Source organism: Aotus nancymaae, unplaced genomic scaffold (genome assembly GCF_030222135.1).
Source record: "Aotus nancymaae isolate 86718 unplaced genomic scaffold, 86718_ANA_hifiasm-v0.15.2.pri h1tg000016l, whole genome shotgun sequence".
Lineage (NCBI taxonomy): Eukaryota > Metazoa > Chordata > Mammalia > Primates > Aotidae > Aotus > Aotus nancymaae.
Genome location: NW_026988428.1, coordinates 34,030,949 through 34,049,396, shown reverse-complemented (window position 1 = coordinate 34,049,396; position 18,448 = coordinate 34,030,949). Strand labels below are relative to the sequence as shown.

Genomic DNA, 18,448 nt, shown 5'->3' with positions numbered 1-18,448 from the left:
AACTACAAAAATTAGCTGGGTGTGGTGGCGCACACCTGTAGTCCCAGCTACTCAAAAGGCTGAGGCAGAAGAATCGCTTGAACCCGGGAGGCAGAGGTTAGTTACAGTGAGCCGAGATTGCACCACTGCACTCCAGCCTGGCGACAGAGCGAGACTCCGTCTCCTTTCTTTTTTTTTTTTTTTTTTTTTTTTTTAATAAAGACAGGGTTTCACCATGTTGGTCAGGCTGGTCTTGAACTCCCGACCTCAGGTGATCTGCCCGCCTTGGCCTCCAAAATGCTTGGATTACAGGCGTGAGCCACCACGCCTGGCCTACTGTCTCAAAAAACAAAACAAAACAAAACAAAAACCATTGACTGAGATGGGGAAGACTACAGTAGAGATAGTAGAAGATCAGTTTTGCACATGTAAACTGTGACATGTTTTATTAAGACATCCAAATGGAAATATCAGTAGGAACTTGGATACTATATAAAAATCTGGAATTGGAAGAGATCCCTGCTGCAGATAAAATGGATGTGTGTCAAAGTATCAGTGGTACTTAAAGCTATGGGGTGCATGAGATAAACTAGGAAGTGAGTATACACAGAGAAGTGGTCTCATGATTTAGCTCAGGGGCACGTTGGTGTTTAAAGTTTGGAGATATAATGAGTAACCAGCAGAGGAAACAAGTGCCAGAAGCCAAGTGAAGAAAGAGTTTCTAGAAGGGGAGTTGTCAGAGTAGAACACACAGATAAGCTGATAATTGACCATCAGATTTGGCAACATGAAGGTCATTGGTCATCTTGTATTGTTTGGGAGTGGTAGGATAAAGGCCTGCAATGGACTAGGTTCAAAACAATGGGATGAGAGAAGTTAACCCCACAAGTATAGACAGTCATCTATGGAGCATCTCTTATGTTCCAGCTGCTGAAGACACAAGAAGAATAAGATGTATTCTCTGTCTCCAAGGGACTGTTTAGAATTTGGAAAATATAATTACAATTCAGGTGTGATGAGTACCATATCAAAGAAATACTCAGAGTGGGCTGGGGGAGAATTGAGGAGGGACCTGGACTATATACCACATCAAGGAAGGCTTCCCAGAAGAGGCAGTGCCTGACTCAACCCTAAAGGACCAAAAGGAATTAGCAAAGCAGAGGGGACAGGTAGCGGCAGAGGCTTTGTATTCTCAGTGGAGGAAGCAGCATACACACAGCATGAAGGCATAAGAGAACAGGGCTGCTTGACAGACAAAAAGATGGTTGTCACATTCACCAAGATAGAGAATTCAAGACAAGAAACAGGTTAGGTCGGGCGCGGTGGCTCACGCCTTTAATCCCAGCACTTTGGGAGGCCGAGGCGGGTGGATCACGAGGTCAAGAGATCGAGACCATCCTGGTCAACATGGTGAAACCCCATCTCTACTAAAGATACAAAAAATTAGCTAGGCATGGTGGCGCGTGCCTGTAATCCCAACTACTCAGGAGGCTGAGGCAGGAGAATTGCCTGAACCCAGGAGGTGGAGGTTGCGGTGAGCCGAGATCGCGCCATTGCACTCCAGCCTGGGTAACAAGAGTGAAACTCCGTCTCAAAAAAAAAAAAAAAAAAGAGAGACAGGTTAAAGACTGAGGAGTGAAGGGAAAAAAGGGAAAACTTCAACCTTAAGCAAAGAGGAGTTTAAGACGCCTCTAGCACTTCCAGGTAGAATTGGTAGAAAAGGAGAGCTATCTGACTAGAGATATAGGTTCTATAACTCTGTCTATATAGTCACAGAGTATAGATCTATCTTTGTATTTATTGATGCTATAATCTATATGGTGGGTGAAATTGGGATGGATAACATTATATACAGAGAATATGTAAAGTAAGCAAAGCAGAGGACCTGAGACAAAAACCCTGAGGGACTCCACCATATAAGGGAGGAACAGAGGAGGAGAAACCTGTTTAAAAAAAAAAAAAAGAAAAGAATAAGAAAAACTAAGAAACTGAGAAGGGCTGGACTCGGTGGCTTACACCTGTAATCCCAGCACTTTGGGAGGCCGGGGCGGGCGGATCACCTGAGGTCGGAGTTCAAGACCAGCCTGACCAACATGGAGAAACCCCATCTCTACTAAAAATACAAAATTAGCCAGGCGTGGTGGTGCATGCCTGTAATCCCAGCTACTAGGGAGGCTGAGACAGGAGAATTGCTTGAACCTGGGAGGCGGAGATTGCAGTGAGCTGAGATGGTGCCATTGCACTTCAGCCTGGGCAACAAGAATGAAAAACAAAAACTGAGTAGTGGCCACATAAATGAGAAGAAATCTCTTTTTTCATTATTGTTTTTTCCACACCATTCTTGCATCTCAAAATGGGAAGAAATCTAAGAAAAAGGGATATCGCAGAAAAGTTGGAAGTAATTTTTATAAGGGAGAGTGGTCGGTAATGTCAAATGCTATAGTGAGATCAAATAAAGCAGAAGTCTTCAATGCATTTAGCAGCTGAGGTAAGTGGACATGAATAGGTATTTAAAGAAGAGGCTGGGGATGGTGGCTCACACCTGTAATCCCCACACTTTGGGAAGCCAAGGCGGGTAGATCACCTCAGGTCAGGAGTTGAAGACCAGCCTGGCCAACATGGTGAAACCACATCTCTACTAATTATACAAAAATTAGGTGGCATAGTGGTACGTTCCTGTAAGCCCAGCTACTTGGGAGGCTGAAGCAAGAGAATTGCTGGAACCTGGGAGGTGGAGGTTGCAGTGAGCTGAGATTATGCTACTGTACTCCAGCCTGGGTGACAGAGCAAGGCTTCATCTCGAAAAAAAAAAAAAAATTAAAGATTTTATGTATGGGTATGAAAAGATGTCAGAAGCACATTAAGTGATTAAAGCAAAGTGCAGAACAGTAATTATAGTATGATTTTGTGCAAAATACATATAGCATACAAAATAGAAAAAAATGAGAGCATATATATCATATAAACTGTCAGGAGTGGGTATCTTGGTTGGGAGATGTGGGGAGTCAAGTAAGGAAAATGGCATGTATTATAGCATCTATTCATGTCACATACACATTCCTATATTGATTGTGAGTTTTTCCCCCAATAAATTATTACTTTTGTAATAGAGAAAAATAATAAATTTAAAATAAGATAAAGTAATGAAAAATTTAAAGAGGCAATTGGGCTGGGCACAGTGGCTCACACCTGTAATCCCAGCACTTTGGGAGGCCAAGGCGGACGGAACACTGGTCTCAGTTCGAGACCAGCCTGGCCAATGTGGTGAAACCCCATGTCTACTAAAAATGCAAAAATCAGCTGGGTGTGGCAGTGTGCACCTGTAGTCCCAGCTACTTGGGAGTCTCAGGCAGAGAGAATCGCTTGAACCCAGGAGGTGGAGGAGTTGCATTGAGCCAAGATTGTGCCACTGCAGTCCAGCTGGGGGACAGCAGGACTCCATCCTCAAAAAAAAAAAAAAAAAAAACTTGCCAGGCATGCTGACATACACCTGTAGTCCTAGCTACTCAGAAGGCTGAGTTGGGAAGATCACTTGAGCCCAGGAGGTCAAACAGCTTCAGTGAGCTATGATTATTCCACTGCAGTTCAGCTTGAGTGACAAAGTGAGACCCTGTCTCTGAAAAATAAGAATTAAAAATAAAGCAAAATGGGATCATGCCGTCTTATAATTTGCTTTCGTCACTGAAAAGTATCCTTTGATCACATGATATGTATCTGAGAAAAATAGTGTCCAGTTACCAAGGCAGAGTGCCACTTGGATTGTCAGGGCTCCTGTGTGGGCACAGTAGGGCAGGTGAAGTCAGAGACCTAGATGACTCATCCACTGTGTGGCACGAGACCGTACAGAGCCAAGAGTGCTGCTGGGCGTTAGGGTAGAACCAGCTTTGGAGCTGTTTTGTAATTCTCTCTTTTCCAGCAAGAAAACTTTTTAAGCTCTTCTTATATCTCTGATCCATACATTCTTCCCCCCGTGGGTCATTTTGTAAGCTAAAATTTAAACACTAGAATCAAGCAGTTCTATGATTTTTTTTTTTCAAGCCTTGTTGCTACTTGATGAAGTGGCTCTCAGAGTATATTCAGAGGAGTAATAGGGTGAGAGACTTAATTCCCAAAATAGCTGCTAATCCTGTTTAATTCCTAGGTTGTTTGTCCTTTCTTTCTTAATTGAAAGACCGGTGAGTCACAGACTACAGGAGTGGAGAATAAGAAGGTATTGGAGTTTGCAGTTTGTTGGGAAGGTGGTGCTAATCAATTTATTTAGGAGAACAGTCCTTTCAAAGTACGGGATATTTAATTTTCTTTTTCTTTTCTTTTTTTTTTTTTTTTTTTTTTTTTTTGAGACAAAGTTTCACTCTGTCACCCAGGCTGGAGTGCAGTGACGTGATCTCAGCTCACTGCAACCCCTGCCTCATGGGTTCAGGTGATTCTCCTGCCTCAGCCTCCCGAGTAGTTGGGACTACAGGCACATGCCACCACACCTGGCTAATTTTTGTATTTTTAGTAAAGACAGGGTTTCATCCTGTTGGCCAGGCTGGTCTTGAACTCCTGAGCTTAGGTGATCCACCTGCGTCGGCCTCCCAAAGTGCTGGGATTACAGGTGCGAGCCACAGTGCTCAGCCGGGACATTTAATTTTCAACAAGCGTGTTTCCTCTATTATTGTGGAACAGCAGTGACAGTTTCCAGGTTGTTTTCAGTCTGTCTTATATGTATAAATTAATTCCATTTTTGGCCCAGGTGAACATGAACTCTCTTAGATATGTAAGTGTGTGTCCTTTGCTCATCTGAGTGATTAGTGGTGTTACTTGCTTTTGAAGCCTGCATATTTTACATATAGCATACAAAATAGAAAAAAATGAGAGCATATATATCATATAAACTGTCAGGAGTGGCTATCTTGGTTGGGAGATGTGGAGAGTCAAGCAGGGAAAATGGCATGTATTATAGCATCTATTCATGTCATGTACACATACAGATACAAAGGATCTGTAAGACAGTGAATTTCCTGATAACTGATCTTTTTTTTGAGATGGAGTCTTACTCTGTTGCCCAGGCTGGAGTGCAGTGTCACAGTCTCGGCTCACTGCAAACTCCGCTTCCCAGGTTCAAGCGATTCTTCTACCTCAGCCTCCCGAGGCAGGGACAGCTGGGACTACAGGCACATACTGCCACACCCAGCTAATTTTTGTATTTGTAGTAGAGATGGGGTTTCGCCATGTTGGCCAGTCTGGTCCCGAACTCCTGACCTCATGATCCGCCTGCCTTGGCCTTCCAAAGTGCTGGGATTACAGGTGTGGCCACTGTGCCCAGTCCCAATAACTGAGAATTTATACACAGATAAACTTGTAGAGAAGAGCAGGTAGAAAAATAAATAAATTCTTATGTTAAAATAAAATTTGACTGCTCATATGCATGTAAATTTTGTCAGATATAACTAAATATTTATGCAAATACTTGGAAAAGTCTGGTGACGTCTCTAGGGTTCTACAAATAGTTTCAGTCCTTGCTGCCGCTATCCATAGTTAATGATATCATATAGTTTCAGCTATCCTGCATCTTTGTCTTATTTAAAAGAAAAAAAACAGAATTTACTATGTTATTTTATGGCAGGTGATGATGAACTTTTGCTAATGTTTAGTTACAGTGTTTAAAGCACTTGTATTTTGCTTTTTCTTTCTTGTTTTTTTCCCCATTAATCTTTGGATAAAAATCTCTTGTCTCTCATGTAACTATCATCAGAGCTGGGCTTGCCCTTCTTCTCATTTTGTCCTTATAAGGCCATCCTGTTTTATCACTTCCTGCTTCAGCTCCTGACTTTTTCTCTCTTCCCCTCTCCCTCTCCCGGGTGGATGCTTTCTCCATGTGGCAGGGCTATAACTGTTCACAGCTGTCTGAAACAGCAGTGGACCAGGAGCAGCTTGGAGTTTTAACTTTCATTTTACAAAGAACAACATGTTTGAATGTTTCAGCAGGCAAGTTTTAACTGGCACCTACTTCTTGTTCTTCTAGAACACTGAAAATCTCTCCCAGAGCTTTAGAAGGGGGACCCTGACTGTGTTAAAGAAGAAGTGGGAGAACCCAGGGCTGGGAGCAGAGTCTCAAACAGACTCTCTGAGGAACAGCAGCACTGAGATTAGGCACAGAGCGGACCATCCTCCTGCTGAAGTGACAAGCCACGCTGGTTCTGGAGCCGAAGCTGACCAAGAGGAACAAATCCACCCCAGATCTAGATTCAGGTCACCTCCTGAAGCCCTCGTTCAGTATCGATATCCCCATATCAAGGACAGTGAGGATCTTAAAGACCACTCAACAAAAAGTAAAAAAATGGAAAATTGTCTAGGAGAATCCAGGCATGAAGTAGAAAAATCAGAAATCAGTGAAAACACAGAAGCTTCAGGCAAAATAGAGAAATACAACGTTCCACTGAACAGGCTTAAGATGATGTTTGAGAAAGGTGAACCAACTCAAACCAAGGTAAGAATTGGGCGGGTTTGAAACTTGAGAAGGCCAAGTCAGGTACTAAACAAAGCTGTTTTTCTAATCTAGCCATTTTGAGTAGAAGGGAATATGTGGTCAGTATGTCTTTTGATTCCAGTTAGATAAGTTAATAGTCTCAAATGAATTATTTATATGTATGTAGATGCTAAGATTTGTGAGTCTCTGACCCAATTTAATGTTAAATCAAGTTCATACTGGGATTCAAATCAGTATCTAGAAATGAAGAGAGTTTAATACCGAGTGGATTATGTGTTTTTGTAAACTTGCCCTTTTAACTTGTCTTCCTGTGCTCTTTATCATTTGTAGCTTTGGGGGTGGAATTACTGCCGAATAGCTCTCTGCTTGGACACAGCTGCAGACTGAGTGTTAAGGCCAGAGTTTAACATTAAGACTGAGGCTTACTTGTCTCTGCTAGCTGAATACCTTCTCTTCTTCTCAACTTCCTCGTCTGTGCCTTCCAACAAATGTTTTCTATCAGCTAAAATTATCTCTGAGGAAAAATCAATGAAGATAGCCAGACTAGCTATAGCTTTCGGGAGTTTTGACTTGCAAATGCACGGGGTTGCGTTTTCCTACAACTGCTAATGAAATTTGATCCTTCATGTGGATTGCAGACCTCTCCCCAGAGGGAATTACTTAACTAGAAAATGAGTTACATATGCTGGTGATTTATAACACTATCCAGAGGCCGAGGAGCTGGTAAATTTTTCCAGTTTTCTCATACTTTCCTACATACCTGGCTTTGTACACGGGGATGGTTCGTTACAACAGTTGTTATAATGAAATAAACAGACCTGATGGGGAGCAAAGCAATCCTTTACTCTAGATTCCACCTATATGGGAAAGCAGGATTTTTAAAAGCTAAATATTTGGCCCAAATCCCAATATTTGGAAAGTAATATAATAATATGAAGCATTCTTTCTGAGATAAAAAATAACGCATCCTGTAGTCTTCCGTTATGTTAGGTGTGACATTGTCAATTTCTTCCCATAAACTTGGAGTGCCAATCGCTTTTCTGCTTAGAATTAGAAAAGTTCTTGAATGGGGGTCGTGTTTGAAGTCTAGGAGTTTTTGACCATTTGTAAAGCTGGGATACTTTTCTGTGCATGAGCTTTAGCTCTACTTTAACAGTGAAACCAGTTGGCAAGAGATGTAACCACAAAGCAGTTTTATAACTTTTCTTAACTCTCTTCTCTCTCAAGTTTTTAGACCTTTAGTCCTGCCAACTCCTTCTTTCCCCTTTATGGTTTTAATAAAAAAATTTTTTTTATTTAAATGGGAAGAAGAATTTTAAGTGGAAGGAAAAAATGTCAGAAATCCTAAATAGAGAGGAAGGGGCTTTGTTGTGACTCAAAGCACCATTGTAAGTCTCCTCCTCTCAGACCCTGCTAGGAATAGGATAGCTGATGTCATGCCAGTACACACAATGTGGATTCAGTGCAAAAGGCTGCTGCGTGTTGAAACTGGCCAAAGGTAGGAAATGACTGGGACTGCAGCAGACAAAAAAGCTGATTATGTGTAAGGATATGGTGAGAAACTTTTTCTCGTAAATATCTAGTGAGATATGGTCAGAGCAAGCCTATCTCTCTAAGTCTGCTTGGAGAGGAGAAAAACTTCCCATATAAGATCCTACTAGGCCAGGCGTGGTGGCTCACGCCTGTAATCCCAGTATTTTGGGAGGCAGAGGTGGGGGGATCACTTGCTTCCAAGAGTTCAAGACCAGCCTGGCCAACATAGTGAAACTCCATCTCCACTAAAAATACAAAAATTAGCCAGACATGGTGGCGTGTGCCAGTAGTCCCAGCTACTCAGGAGGCTGAGGCAGGAGAATCACTTGAACCTGGGAGGCAGAGGTTGCAATGAGCCAATATAATCCACTGCACTGCAGCCTAGGTGACAGAATGAGACTCTGTCTCAAAAAATATATAAAAATAAAAGATCCTACTAGATGGCTGATAGCACCGGGCAATCCAGTTGATTGCTAAAAGTATAGGAAGATGGAAAAGACTGAGCACAGTGGCTTACATCTGTAATCCCAGCATTTTGGGAGGCCAAGGTAGGAGGATTGCTTGTGCCCAGGAGTTTGAGACCACCCTGGGCAACATAGCCAGACCCTGTCTCTACTAAAAATTTAAAAATTAACCAAGTGTGGTGGTATGCACCTATAGTCCCAGCTACTTAGAGGCTGAGGCAGAAGATCGCTTGAGCATGAGAGTTCAAGGTTGCAGTGAGCCATGATCGCCACTGCACTCTAGCCTGGGTAACACAGTAACATCCCTGTCCCTTGCAAACACGAAGAAGAAGATGGAAGAGACCGAAGATTCACCTGGACTTCTAGGTTTGGTTGCTTTTTGTGTTTCCCTTTTTAAATTTCCTGATTCATCATTTGTCACTTAATGGACTGCTTAGGGAGTGGAAAGCACAGCCACCCTTGGTCTTATCACTGTTTCTAAATAAGCATCATTGTCCATATTGAAAACAGTTTAGATTATTTTTTAAATTATTATTTATTTATTTATTTATTTTTTTTTTGAGACGGAGTTTCGTTCTTGTTACCCAGGCTGGAGTGCAATGGCGCAATCTTGGCTCACCGAAACCTCCGCCTCCTGGGTTCAGGCAATTCTCCTGCCTCAGCCTCCTGAGTTGCTGGGATTACAGGCACGCGCCACCATGCCCAGCTAATTTTTTTTGTATTAGTAGAGACGGGGTTTCACCATGTTGACCAGGATGGTCTTGATCTCTTGACCTCGTGATCCACCCGCCTCGGCCTCCCAAAGTGCTGGGATTACAGGCTTGAGCCACCGTGCCTGGCCAATTATTATTTATTTTTAAGACAGAGTCTCACTCTGTTACCCAGGCTGAAGTGCATTGGTGCGATCTCGGCTCACTGCAACCTCCACCTCCCAGGTTCAAGTGATTCTCCTGCCTCAGTCTCCTGAGTAGCTGGGATTATAGGCGCCTGCCAGCACTCCCAGCTAATTTTTGTATGTTTAGTAGAGACGGGGTTTTGTCAAGTTGGCCAGGCTGGTCTGAAACTCCTGACCTCAGGTGATCCACCCGCCTCGGCCTCCCAAAGTGCTGGGATTACAGGTGTGAGCCACTGTGCCCAGCCATCTTTGGGCACTTATATTATACTCCCTTTAATAGTCTTGTATGGGCCAGGCACGGTGGCTCACACCTGTAATCCCAGCACTTTGGGAGGCCAAGGCGGGCAGATCACCTGAGGTCGGGAGTTCAAGACCAGCCTGACCAACATGGAGAAACCCAGTCTCTACTGAAAATATAAAATTTGCCAGGCATGGTGGTACATGCCTGTAATCCCAGCTACTCAGGAGGCTGAGGCAGGAGAATCGCTTGAACCCGGGAGGTGGAGGTTGCAGTGAGCCGAGATCTTACCACTGCACTCCAGCCTGGGTGACAAGAGCAAAACTCTGTCTCAAAAAATATATATATATAAAATAGTCTTGTATGAATCTGTATACTCCCCCATCTCTATTTTCTTTCAAAGTGAGGATGTTTTGCTGAGCACAGTGGCTCACACCTGTAATCGTAACTACTTGGGAGACTGAGGCAGGAGGATGGCTTGAGGCCAGGAGTTTGAGACCAGCAACATATTAAGACTCCATCTCTTTAAAAAAAAAAAAAGAAAAAAGCTGGGAGTGATGGTATGGTGGTGTATCTGTAGTCCTAGCTATTTGAAAGGCTGAGACAGGAGGCAGGAGAATTGCTTGAGCCCAGAAGTTTGAGGCTGCAGTGAACTATGATTGCTCCACTGCACTGCAGCCTGGGCAAGAGAATGAGACGCTGAGTCTATTTGAAAAATTTTAAAAAGTAAGGATGTTTTTTGGTGGGTGGTGGCATGCAGCGATGGCGGCAGGCAGCAGTGATCCACAGGCTGGTGACGTAGAGGATACGTTGCAGCTCATCTTTCCTAAAGAGTTTGAAACAGCTGAGACTTCTAAATTCAGAAGTTCATATGCCTCTGGAACATCAAAAGCAACAGAATGAGAGTGCAGAGAATGAACAGGAACTCTCAGAAATCTTCATAAGAACATTAAACTGTACAGCCCATTCCAGTCGTTTCAAAAACAGAGAGACCATTTCCAGTGTTCGTAGCTTGCTACTCCAGAAAAAGCTTCGTAAGTTTGAGTTGACCTGTTTGGCCAACCTATGCCCAGAGACTGCCAAGGAGTCCAAGGCTCTAATCCCAAGCTTGGAGGGGCGGTTTGAAGATGAGGAGCTGCAGCAGATTCTTGATGACATCCTGACAAAGCACAGCTTTCAGTATTAATCTCCAAACATCACTGTTGCTCGGAGAAACCACGTCCCCAGGCATCACATCACCTTCCCAGGGTCTGGGGCTGACTTGCACAGAAATTCTATTGCAGAAGAGAGCCCAGCTTGGCGTTGGGTTAGGTTTCTGTTTCAAATAACTCATAGGCCCAGGTGACATGTAATCTTGGAGCAGCCTTGGGCAGTGGCTGCCAGGGGCTTTCTGAACGTGCCTCTGGGAAGTGTGAGGTCAGGCGAGGGGTCATATAAGCCACACTATTGACTACCTCATTCATGGTTTTTGGCCTCCACACCATCTTTTATTCTTAATATTTCATGTTTTAATTTCAGTGTGTTTATATTTTTTGAAACTAGACCAGAACATAGTAGACTTTATAGAGAAAGACCAATTTTTTCTAGATACCAAAGGAAGACTTAAACCACTGTTATTGTTTGAAATGCTTATTTTTATTTTTATTTTTATGGGGATAGGGCCTTAACTCTGTGGCCCAGTCTGGAGGAGTGTAGTGGTACAGTCATTGTAGCCTTGACCCCTCTGTAGCCTTGACCCCTCTGCCTCAGCCCCCCCAAATAGCTGGGGCCACAGGTGTGCAACACCACTCTCAGCTAATTTTTAAAATTTTTTATGGAGATGGGGTTTCACTACGTTGCCCAGACTGGTCTTAAACTGGTCTTAAACTTCTTGGCCTCCTGCCTTGGCCTCCCAAACTGGTAAGATTACAGGTGTGAGCCACCACATCTGACCTGAAATTCTTAAAGGATGAGAGTGTCAATGACAGAGCTCCTTGGCATCATTGTGCCTAACCTGGGGCACAGGGAAGAAGCATGCCATGGGAAGTGTTTACACTTGGGGACAACTGTGCTAAGTATTGTGGAGCCCATAGCCTTGAGGGAGATGGCTACTTTGCCTTTTTTCTTGAACTGTCTTGCAGAATGTGTATTTGGGCCAAGTGGCCTTAAAGCACTCATTTAGTCACCCTCAAATTAAGATTTTTACTTCTTCTTTCTTGAGTCTGCACCTCCAAGATCACAAAGAGAAGAAGAAACAATGGTCGTGCCAAAGAGGGCCACAACCGGGGGTGTGCTATTCACTGCAGCCTATTTGTTCCATGAACTGTGTCCGTTGCGTGGCCAACAACAAGCCCATTAAGAAATTCATCATTTGAAACGTAGTGGCCGCAGCAGTCAGTGATGTTTCTGAAGTGTGTGTCCTTGACACCTGTGTACTTCCCAGGCTGGATGTGAAGCTGCATTACTTTGTGAGCTGTGCTATTCACAGCACAGTAGTCAGGAATTGAGCTCATGAAGCCCACAAGGACCAAACACATCTACCTCAATGAGACCTGTGGGGGCTGCCCCATGACCCCCACCAAAGCCCATATAAGAAGCAGAGTTCTTAAGGACTCAAGAAAAACTATCCTCTGGAGAAAAATAAAATTGCAATTGTACTTAAAAAAAAAAAAAAAGATTTTACTTCATAGGCCAGGCTTGAAGTTCTGAACACTTTGAAGTCTGCAACTATGAGGGATCCAGTCTAAGCCTCTGGCTTGCTACTTAGCAATAGATGTTCTATGATGGACTGATTTGGAAGGAGGGAGTCAGCCACTCTTGAGCCACTGCAGTGAAGTTACTTGATCTTAGTGTGGGGCGGGGGGAAACACTTTAATAGCTAAACATTCTAGTTTTGATTTTTCTGAAGGGAATACACCTGTTTTCAATTCTGGGGTTTTTCTATGGGGCACTTGCTTGACTGTATATGAACTTGTGATCCAAGAAGGAGAAAGAACAATGTTGGCTTTTAAAGTGAGGATAGTTTTATGTTTGCTCCTAGATACGGTAAAAATAAAAAATTCTTATTTTTATAAATTAAAAAAAAAAAAGTAAGGATGTTTTTATACCCTAGTGGTCAATAACTTTGTTCATAGTGTTTATTTAATAAAAGGAAGTAGCATTGATGGTATAGCAGTAAGCATAGCTACCTTCCAAATAATGAAAATTGATTAAAGCCTATTTCTTAGGCCAGCCTCAATGGCTCATGCCTGTAATCCCAGCACTCTTGGAGGTATAGGCAGGCAGATCACTTGAGGTTGGCAGTTTGAGACCAGCCTCACCAACATGGAGAAACCCCACCTCTACTAAAAATACAAAATTATCTGGATATGGTGGTGCATGCCCATAATCCCAGCTACTTGGGAAGCTGAGGCAGGAGCCATTGCACTCCAGCCTGGGCAACAGGAGTGAAACTCCTTCTCAAAAAAAAAAAAAAAAAGAAATGCCACAGTGACACTTAGTGAATGTGGTTTAGCATTCCTAATTTCTTACATGTATTAATCTAGGTTTTAGGTGGCTAAGATAACTATTCAGGACATCCTTTTATAAAAAAGATAGCTGATCAACTAGTTATGACCCTCGTTATTGTCATGTTGACTTTTTTTTTTTTTTTGAGACGGAGTCTTGCTCTGTCACAAGCTGGAGTGCAGTGGCATGATCTTGGCTCCCTACAACCTCTGCCACCCAGGTTCAAGCGATTCCCCTGCCTCAGCCTCCTGAGTAGCTGGGACTACAGGTGTGAGCCACCACGCATGGCTAATTTTTTGTATTTTAGTAGAGACGGGGTTTCACCATGTTAGCCAGGATGGTCTCGATTTCCTGACCTCGTGATCTGCCCACCTCGGCCTCCCAAAGTGCTGGGATTACAAGCGTGAGCCACCGCACCCAGCTGACATTTGTTTTTATTGTTTTTGTTTTTGTTTGTTTTTGAGACAGAGTCTCCCTCTGTTACCCAGGCTGGAATGAAGTGGCGCGATCTCAGCTCACTGCAGCCTCCGCCTCCCAGGCTCAAGCAGTTCTCTGCCTCAGCCTCCTGAGTAGCTGGTATTACAGGCATGCACCCCACGACATCCGGCTAATGTTTGTATTTTCAGTAGAGACGGGGTTTCGCCATGTTGACCATGCTGGTCTCGATCTCCCAGTCTCAAGTGATCCACCTCCACGGCCTCCCAAAGTGGTAGGATTACAGGTGTGAGCCACCGCACCTGGCCTAACTTATTTTACATTATAAAAATAAAGCAGTTATATTCAGGTAAAATAGATGTATCTAAAATAACAAAGGAAATTTCCTTTGCCCCAACACCCTTTTCTCTTGTTTATGACTTGTCTCCCCTTAGACCCCCAGTCCTTTAGCTTCCCTCTGAATTTCAGTTCCTCTTAGCACCAGGATCATGATATGTATAGATAGCATCAAAATGCCAACAAAAGCTTCACTTGTTCCAACATCACTGTGGTTTTCTTCTTGTAAGTTCCTGGAAATGACACTTGGTATTTTGTTTAGTTTTGCATAACGCTGGTACTTAACAGTATATATGTATTGATGTAGTAGAATGAGCCTTTAAGAGAGTAAGGCAACCAAGCTAAAGTGTGATGATTTCTGTTTATCAGGTGTTTATTCATAGCTAGCCAATCTGTAATCTGCATCAAAGAAATAATTTACATAGGCTTTCTTGATGAATGGGTAGGTGTCCATAGGGAATCCCCAGATTGTTACAGAAATTATTATTGCATATGTTCCTTTATCTACTTAATGTTATCATGATAAAAATTTTTCTTCTGCTTTCTAAATGTGTCTTAAGTTATTTAGAATTATATCCCAAGAAGAATATAATTCTGAGGATGTTCATAATTGGTATTAGTTGTGTAGTTTTAAGTTAAAAATTTAAAGTGAGTTTGGGGAGGAAAAGTATTTGAATAACTATTAACATCACTGTGGAGTCTATACAGTCATCTCAGTTTTGGGGAGTATATCTTTAATTTGCCTGTCAGTGAGTCTTGACTCTTACCTTGACCTGACGTTTAATCTCCAATAAGATACGTTGCTAGTCCTTTAAATGTGGTAATTGGTTTTGCATATTATTATTGTTAATTGTACACAAGAATTGTCTTTGTTTTTCTATCAATGCACTCTTTCTCACATATTTTGGTAAAACTAACTTTTTGCTGATTTAGCATACTCACCTACAGTTTATAGCTTGTCTTGTCATTTCCAAAATGTAAATAAGGCTATTCTCAGCATTATTTTTACTGACATCTAACTATAGTGGTACATTTCTTGTAAAGACTACATATCTTACATTATTTATTTATTTATTTAATTTTTTTTTGAGACGGAGTTTCGCTCTTGTTACCCAGGCTGGAGTGCAATGGCGCGATCTCGGCTCACCGCAACCTCCACCTCCTGGGTTCAGGCAATTCTCCTGCCTCAGCCTCCTGAGCAGCTGGGATTACAGGCATGCGCCACCATGCCCAGCTAATTTTTGTTTTGTATTTTTAGTAGAGACAAGGTTTCACCATGTTGACCAGGATGGTCTCGATCTCTTGACCTCATGATCCACCCGCCTCGGCCCCCCAAAGTGCTGGGATTACAGGCGTGAGCCACCGCGCCCGGCTTATTTATTTATTTTCGGAGTTTTGTTCTGTCACCCAGGCTGGAGTACGGTGGCGCAGTCTCAGCTCACTGCAGCCTCTCCCCCGCCACCCCTCCCCTGCATCCCTGTTCCAGCAATTCTGCCTCAGCCTCCTGGGTAGCTGGGATTACCGGTGCATGCCACCACAACCACACCCAGCTAATTTTTGTATTTTTAGTAGAGACAGTTTCGCCATGTTGGCCAGGTCTCAAACTCCTAACCTCAGGTGATCCGCCTGCCTTGGCCTCCCAAAATGCTGGGATTACAGGCATGAGCCCACGCCTGGTCATAAATTTTTTATTTATTCTTAATGAATAACTCTGAGTAATCTCTTTGTGTGTGTGTGTGTGTGTGTGTTAAGATAATAATGGATCCAGGGTAAAGATACCAGTCAAAGAATTGCAGTCTTTTTAATTGTTCCTTGCCCTAAATGACTGCCCTTGATGTGCCAGCTAGAGACCACTCATCTCTTCTCTGCTTACTTTCATGTCCAGTAACTATGTACTGGTTTTTAGCCAGTTTCATTATAGTAAAACATATCAACAAGCAATGTCAGGGGACTGGAACATTCTTTAAGCAGTGTTGGCTATATTAGATGTCAAGGGGGCTGGAAAGATTTCATCTTCCCCTACTACAAAATATTACTACCTTTGTCTTCCTGCTATCAGACTCACTACTGAATTACACAAAGTAGGTATGTATCCAGATGAATATATTTAAGAGTCATTTCCTCTAGCCTTCTATCTCATTCTAATTCATCAGCGAGTTACAATGAGTGATAAATCGCTATTAAAATTGTTGACATATAGATCCTAGAACCTTACGAGAGTTTAAGAAATTACTTAATCCAGCTCTCAGCCCTCAGTCAGTTAGAATCTTACAATCTTACAATTTTACAGATGCTATCAGATGAGGTCAGAGAAGTTAATTGATATACCCAATGTCATGTGGCTAATTAATATCAGAACAAGACTAAAATTGTGTAGTAACCCTTCTATCATATAATGCTATCTTCATGGATATTATAACTATTTATTGGATAGAAACAATGGGCCATGGCCCTACACATCTGAAATCTAAGGAAACTGAGAAAAATTGAAAACATAACAACAGCTGTGTTCTCAAAGACATTAACTCTGTCTTCCCACATTTTATGCTTAACTAATTGAAAAGCATCAGGACAGTGAACAGAAGAAATACATTGGAATGCAAGAGATATGAATGAAAGCTCTAGAGTTAGAAGCTTGTGGGTTTGGGGCCTGGCATGGTGGCTCATGAATCCCAGCACTTTGGGAGGCCAAGGCAGGTGGATCACTTGAGGTCAGGAGTTTGAGACCAGCCTGGCCAACATGGCAAAACCCCATCTCTACTAAAAATACAAAAATTAGGGAGGCATGATGACGTGCACCTGAAATCCCCACTACTCAGAAGGCTGAGGCAAGAGAATTGCTTACACCTGGGAGGCAGAGGATGCAGTGAGCTGAGATACCACTGCACTCCATCCAGGGCAACAGGGCAAGACTTTGTCTCAAAAAAAAAAAAATTTAAAAAGATGTAATTCATTAAACATTGTTCTTACATCAAAAGGTATGATTTATTATTTATTCTTACATATTTACATCTTGTTCTCAAGATTATACTATTTTATAACACTGCTAGTACAATCTAAGGACACATTCCCCAATGCTTCATTAGCATTTGGTTTTACCATTTTTGTTTACTTAAATTAATAGATATAACTTGTTATCTCTCCTTCCTTTTTTTTTCTTACCCTAATTATAAGACTAACACATAGTATTTGTAGAATGCTTGAGAATACAGAAAATGTAGAGAAATCCTACCACCTGGTTTAAAAGCTCTTTCTATGTATATTATTTTACTTACATGAACTCTTTTTCTAAGAGTTCCTGAAGAAAGAAATTTTTCTCTCAAGACTTAAAGTCTTGAGTCTTGAGAGAAAAATCGAGGAGGCTAGCTTTTATCTATGCCCCGATCCCCATGCATAGTTCAGCAAAGTTTCATTTTTCCCTCTGTCCTTGACTTTGGCAAGATGAGAGCATCCAAAGGAAGGTTGAAGTTGAAACATCAAAGGAAGTGGCTAAGTGAGGTAGGGGACTCAGTAAAAAGTGTTGAGAATCAACTTTTCAAGATAACTTTTTCTGAAGATAGGTGTAGAAAGGACAGGGAATCCTGCTTTGTTACTTATTTAGAACCTAACTTATTTTATTTCTTTTTTTAAAAATATGTAAAAAAAGTCTACAGACTACTGGCTAACAGCCCCAAACTTTTATCCTCTTACTAGTACGTCTTGGTGCATTTGATTTATGGATTCACAGAGAATATTTGAGTGATGTTCATACTAACCAGAGTTTGTCAGCTGACAGGAAGGAGGACTTGCTGGGTGGGGTGAGGCCAGGACTTAGGAAATTCCAGAAAGTCTTCAAAGTGTCTTGTCTACTCTCTTTCCTTGACATTAGAATGATTAAGGCTCCCTCAAGTGTCTGAGTAAAAAGAGCTAAAATGTGATAAAAGCCTGTTACACAAGAGTATTCTGGTGTCAGAAGTCCTGTGTGTGTGTGTGTTGTGTTCCTTTACTTCCTTGAGGAATATTGGAGGAAACCCCTCCTTCTTCCTGTACCTCAGATTGCCACTTGGAAAATGTGGATTATAAAACTCCAGTGGATTTGAGATCATTTTTTGTTTGTTTGTTTTTGAGACAGGGTCTTGTTATATCATTCAGGCTGGAGTGCAGTGGCACAATCATAGCTCACTGCAGCCTCAACTTCCTGGACTCAAGCAGTCATTCCACCTCAGCCTCTGGAGTAGCTGGGACTACAGGCATCATCACCATGCCTGGCTAATTTTTTTTTTTTTTTTTTTTTTAAAGCAGAGTCAGGATCTCACCATGCTGCCCAGACCCGTCTCAAATGCCTGGCCTCAAGCAGTCCTCCTGCCTCTGCCTCCAAAAGTGCTGAGATTACAGGCATGAGCTACCATGCCCAGCCTTGTTATTTTTATTTTTATTTTTTTTTAGACGGAGTTTAGCTCTTATTGCCCAGGCTGCAGTGCAGTGGCACACTGCAACCTCCACCTCCCAGGCTCAGGTGATTCTCCTGCCTCAGCCTCCCAAGTATCTGGGATTACAGACATTCACCACCATGTCCAGCTAATTTTTTGTATTATTAGTAGAGACAGGGTTTCACCAGGTTGCCCAGGCTG

General features: G+C 42.4%; 1 protein-coding gene and 1 pseudogene across 3 annotated transcripts in view; both read left to right on the top strand.

The window, feature by feature from the left end:
- The window catches only part of LIMA1 (LIM domain and actin binding 1), a 108,513-nt gene that overhangs the window by 56,398 nt on the left and 33,667 nt on the right, over positions 1 to 18,448 (top strand). For all 3 annotated transcript variants that reach the window (XM_012441372.3, XM_012441368.3, XM_012441369.3), the window contains one exon: positions 5,987 to 6,451. In XM_012441372.3, the coding sequence (XP_012296795.2) occupies positions 5,987 to 6,451 (465 nt within the window). The remainder of the gene's footprint in view (positions 1 to 5,986; positions 6,452 to 18,448) is intronic.
- Positions 9,923 to 10,876, top strand: LOC105709481 (DNA-directed RNA polymerase II subunit RPB4-like; annotated as a pseudogene).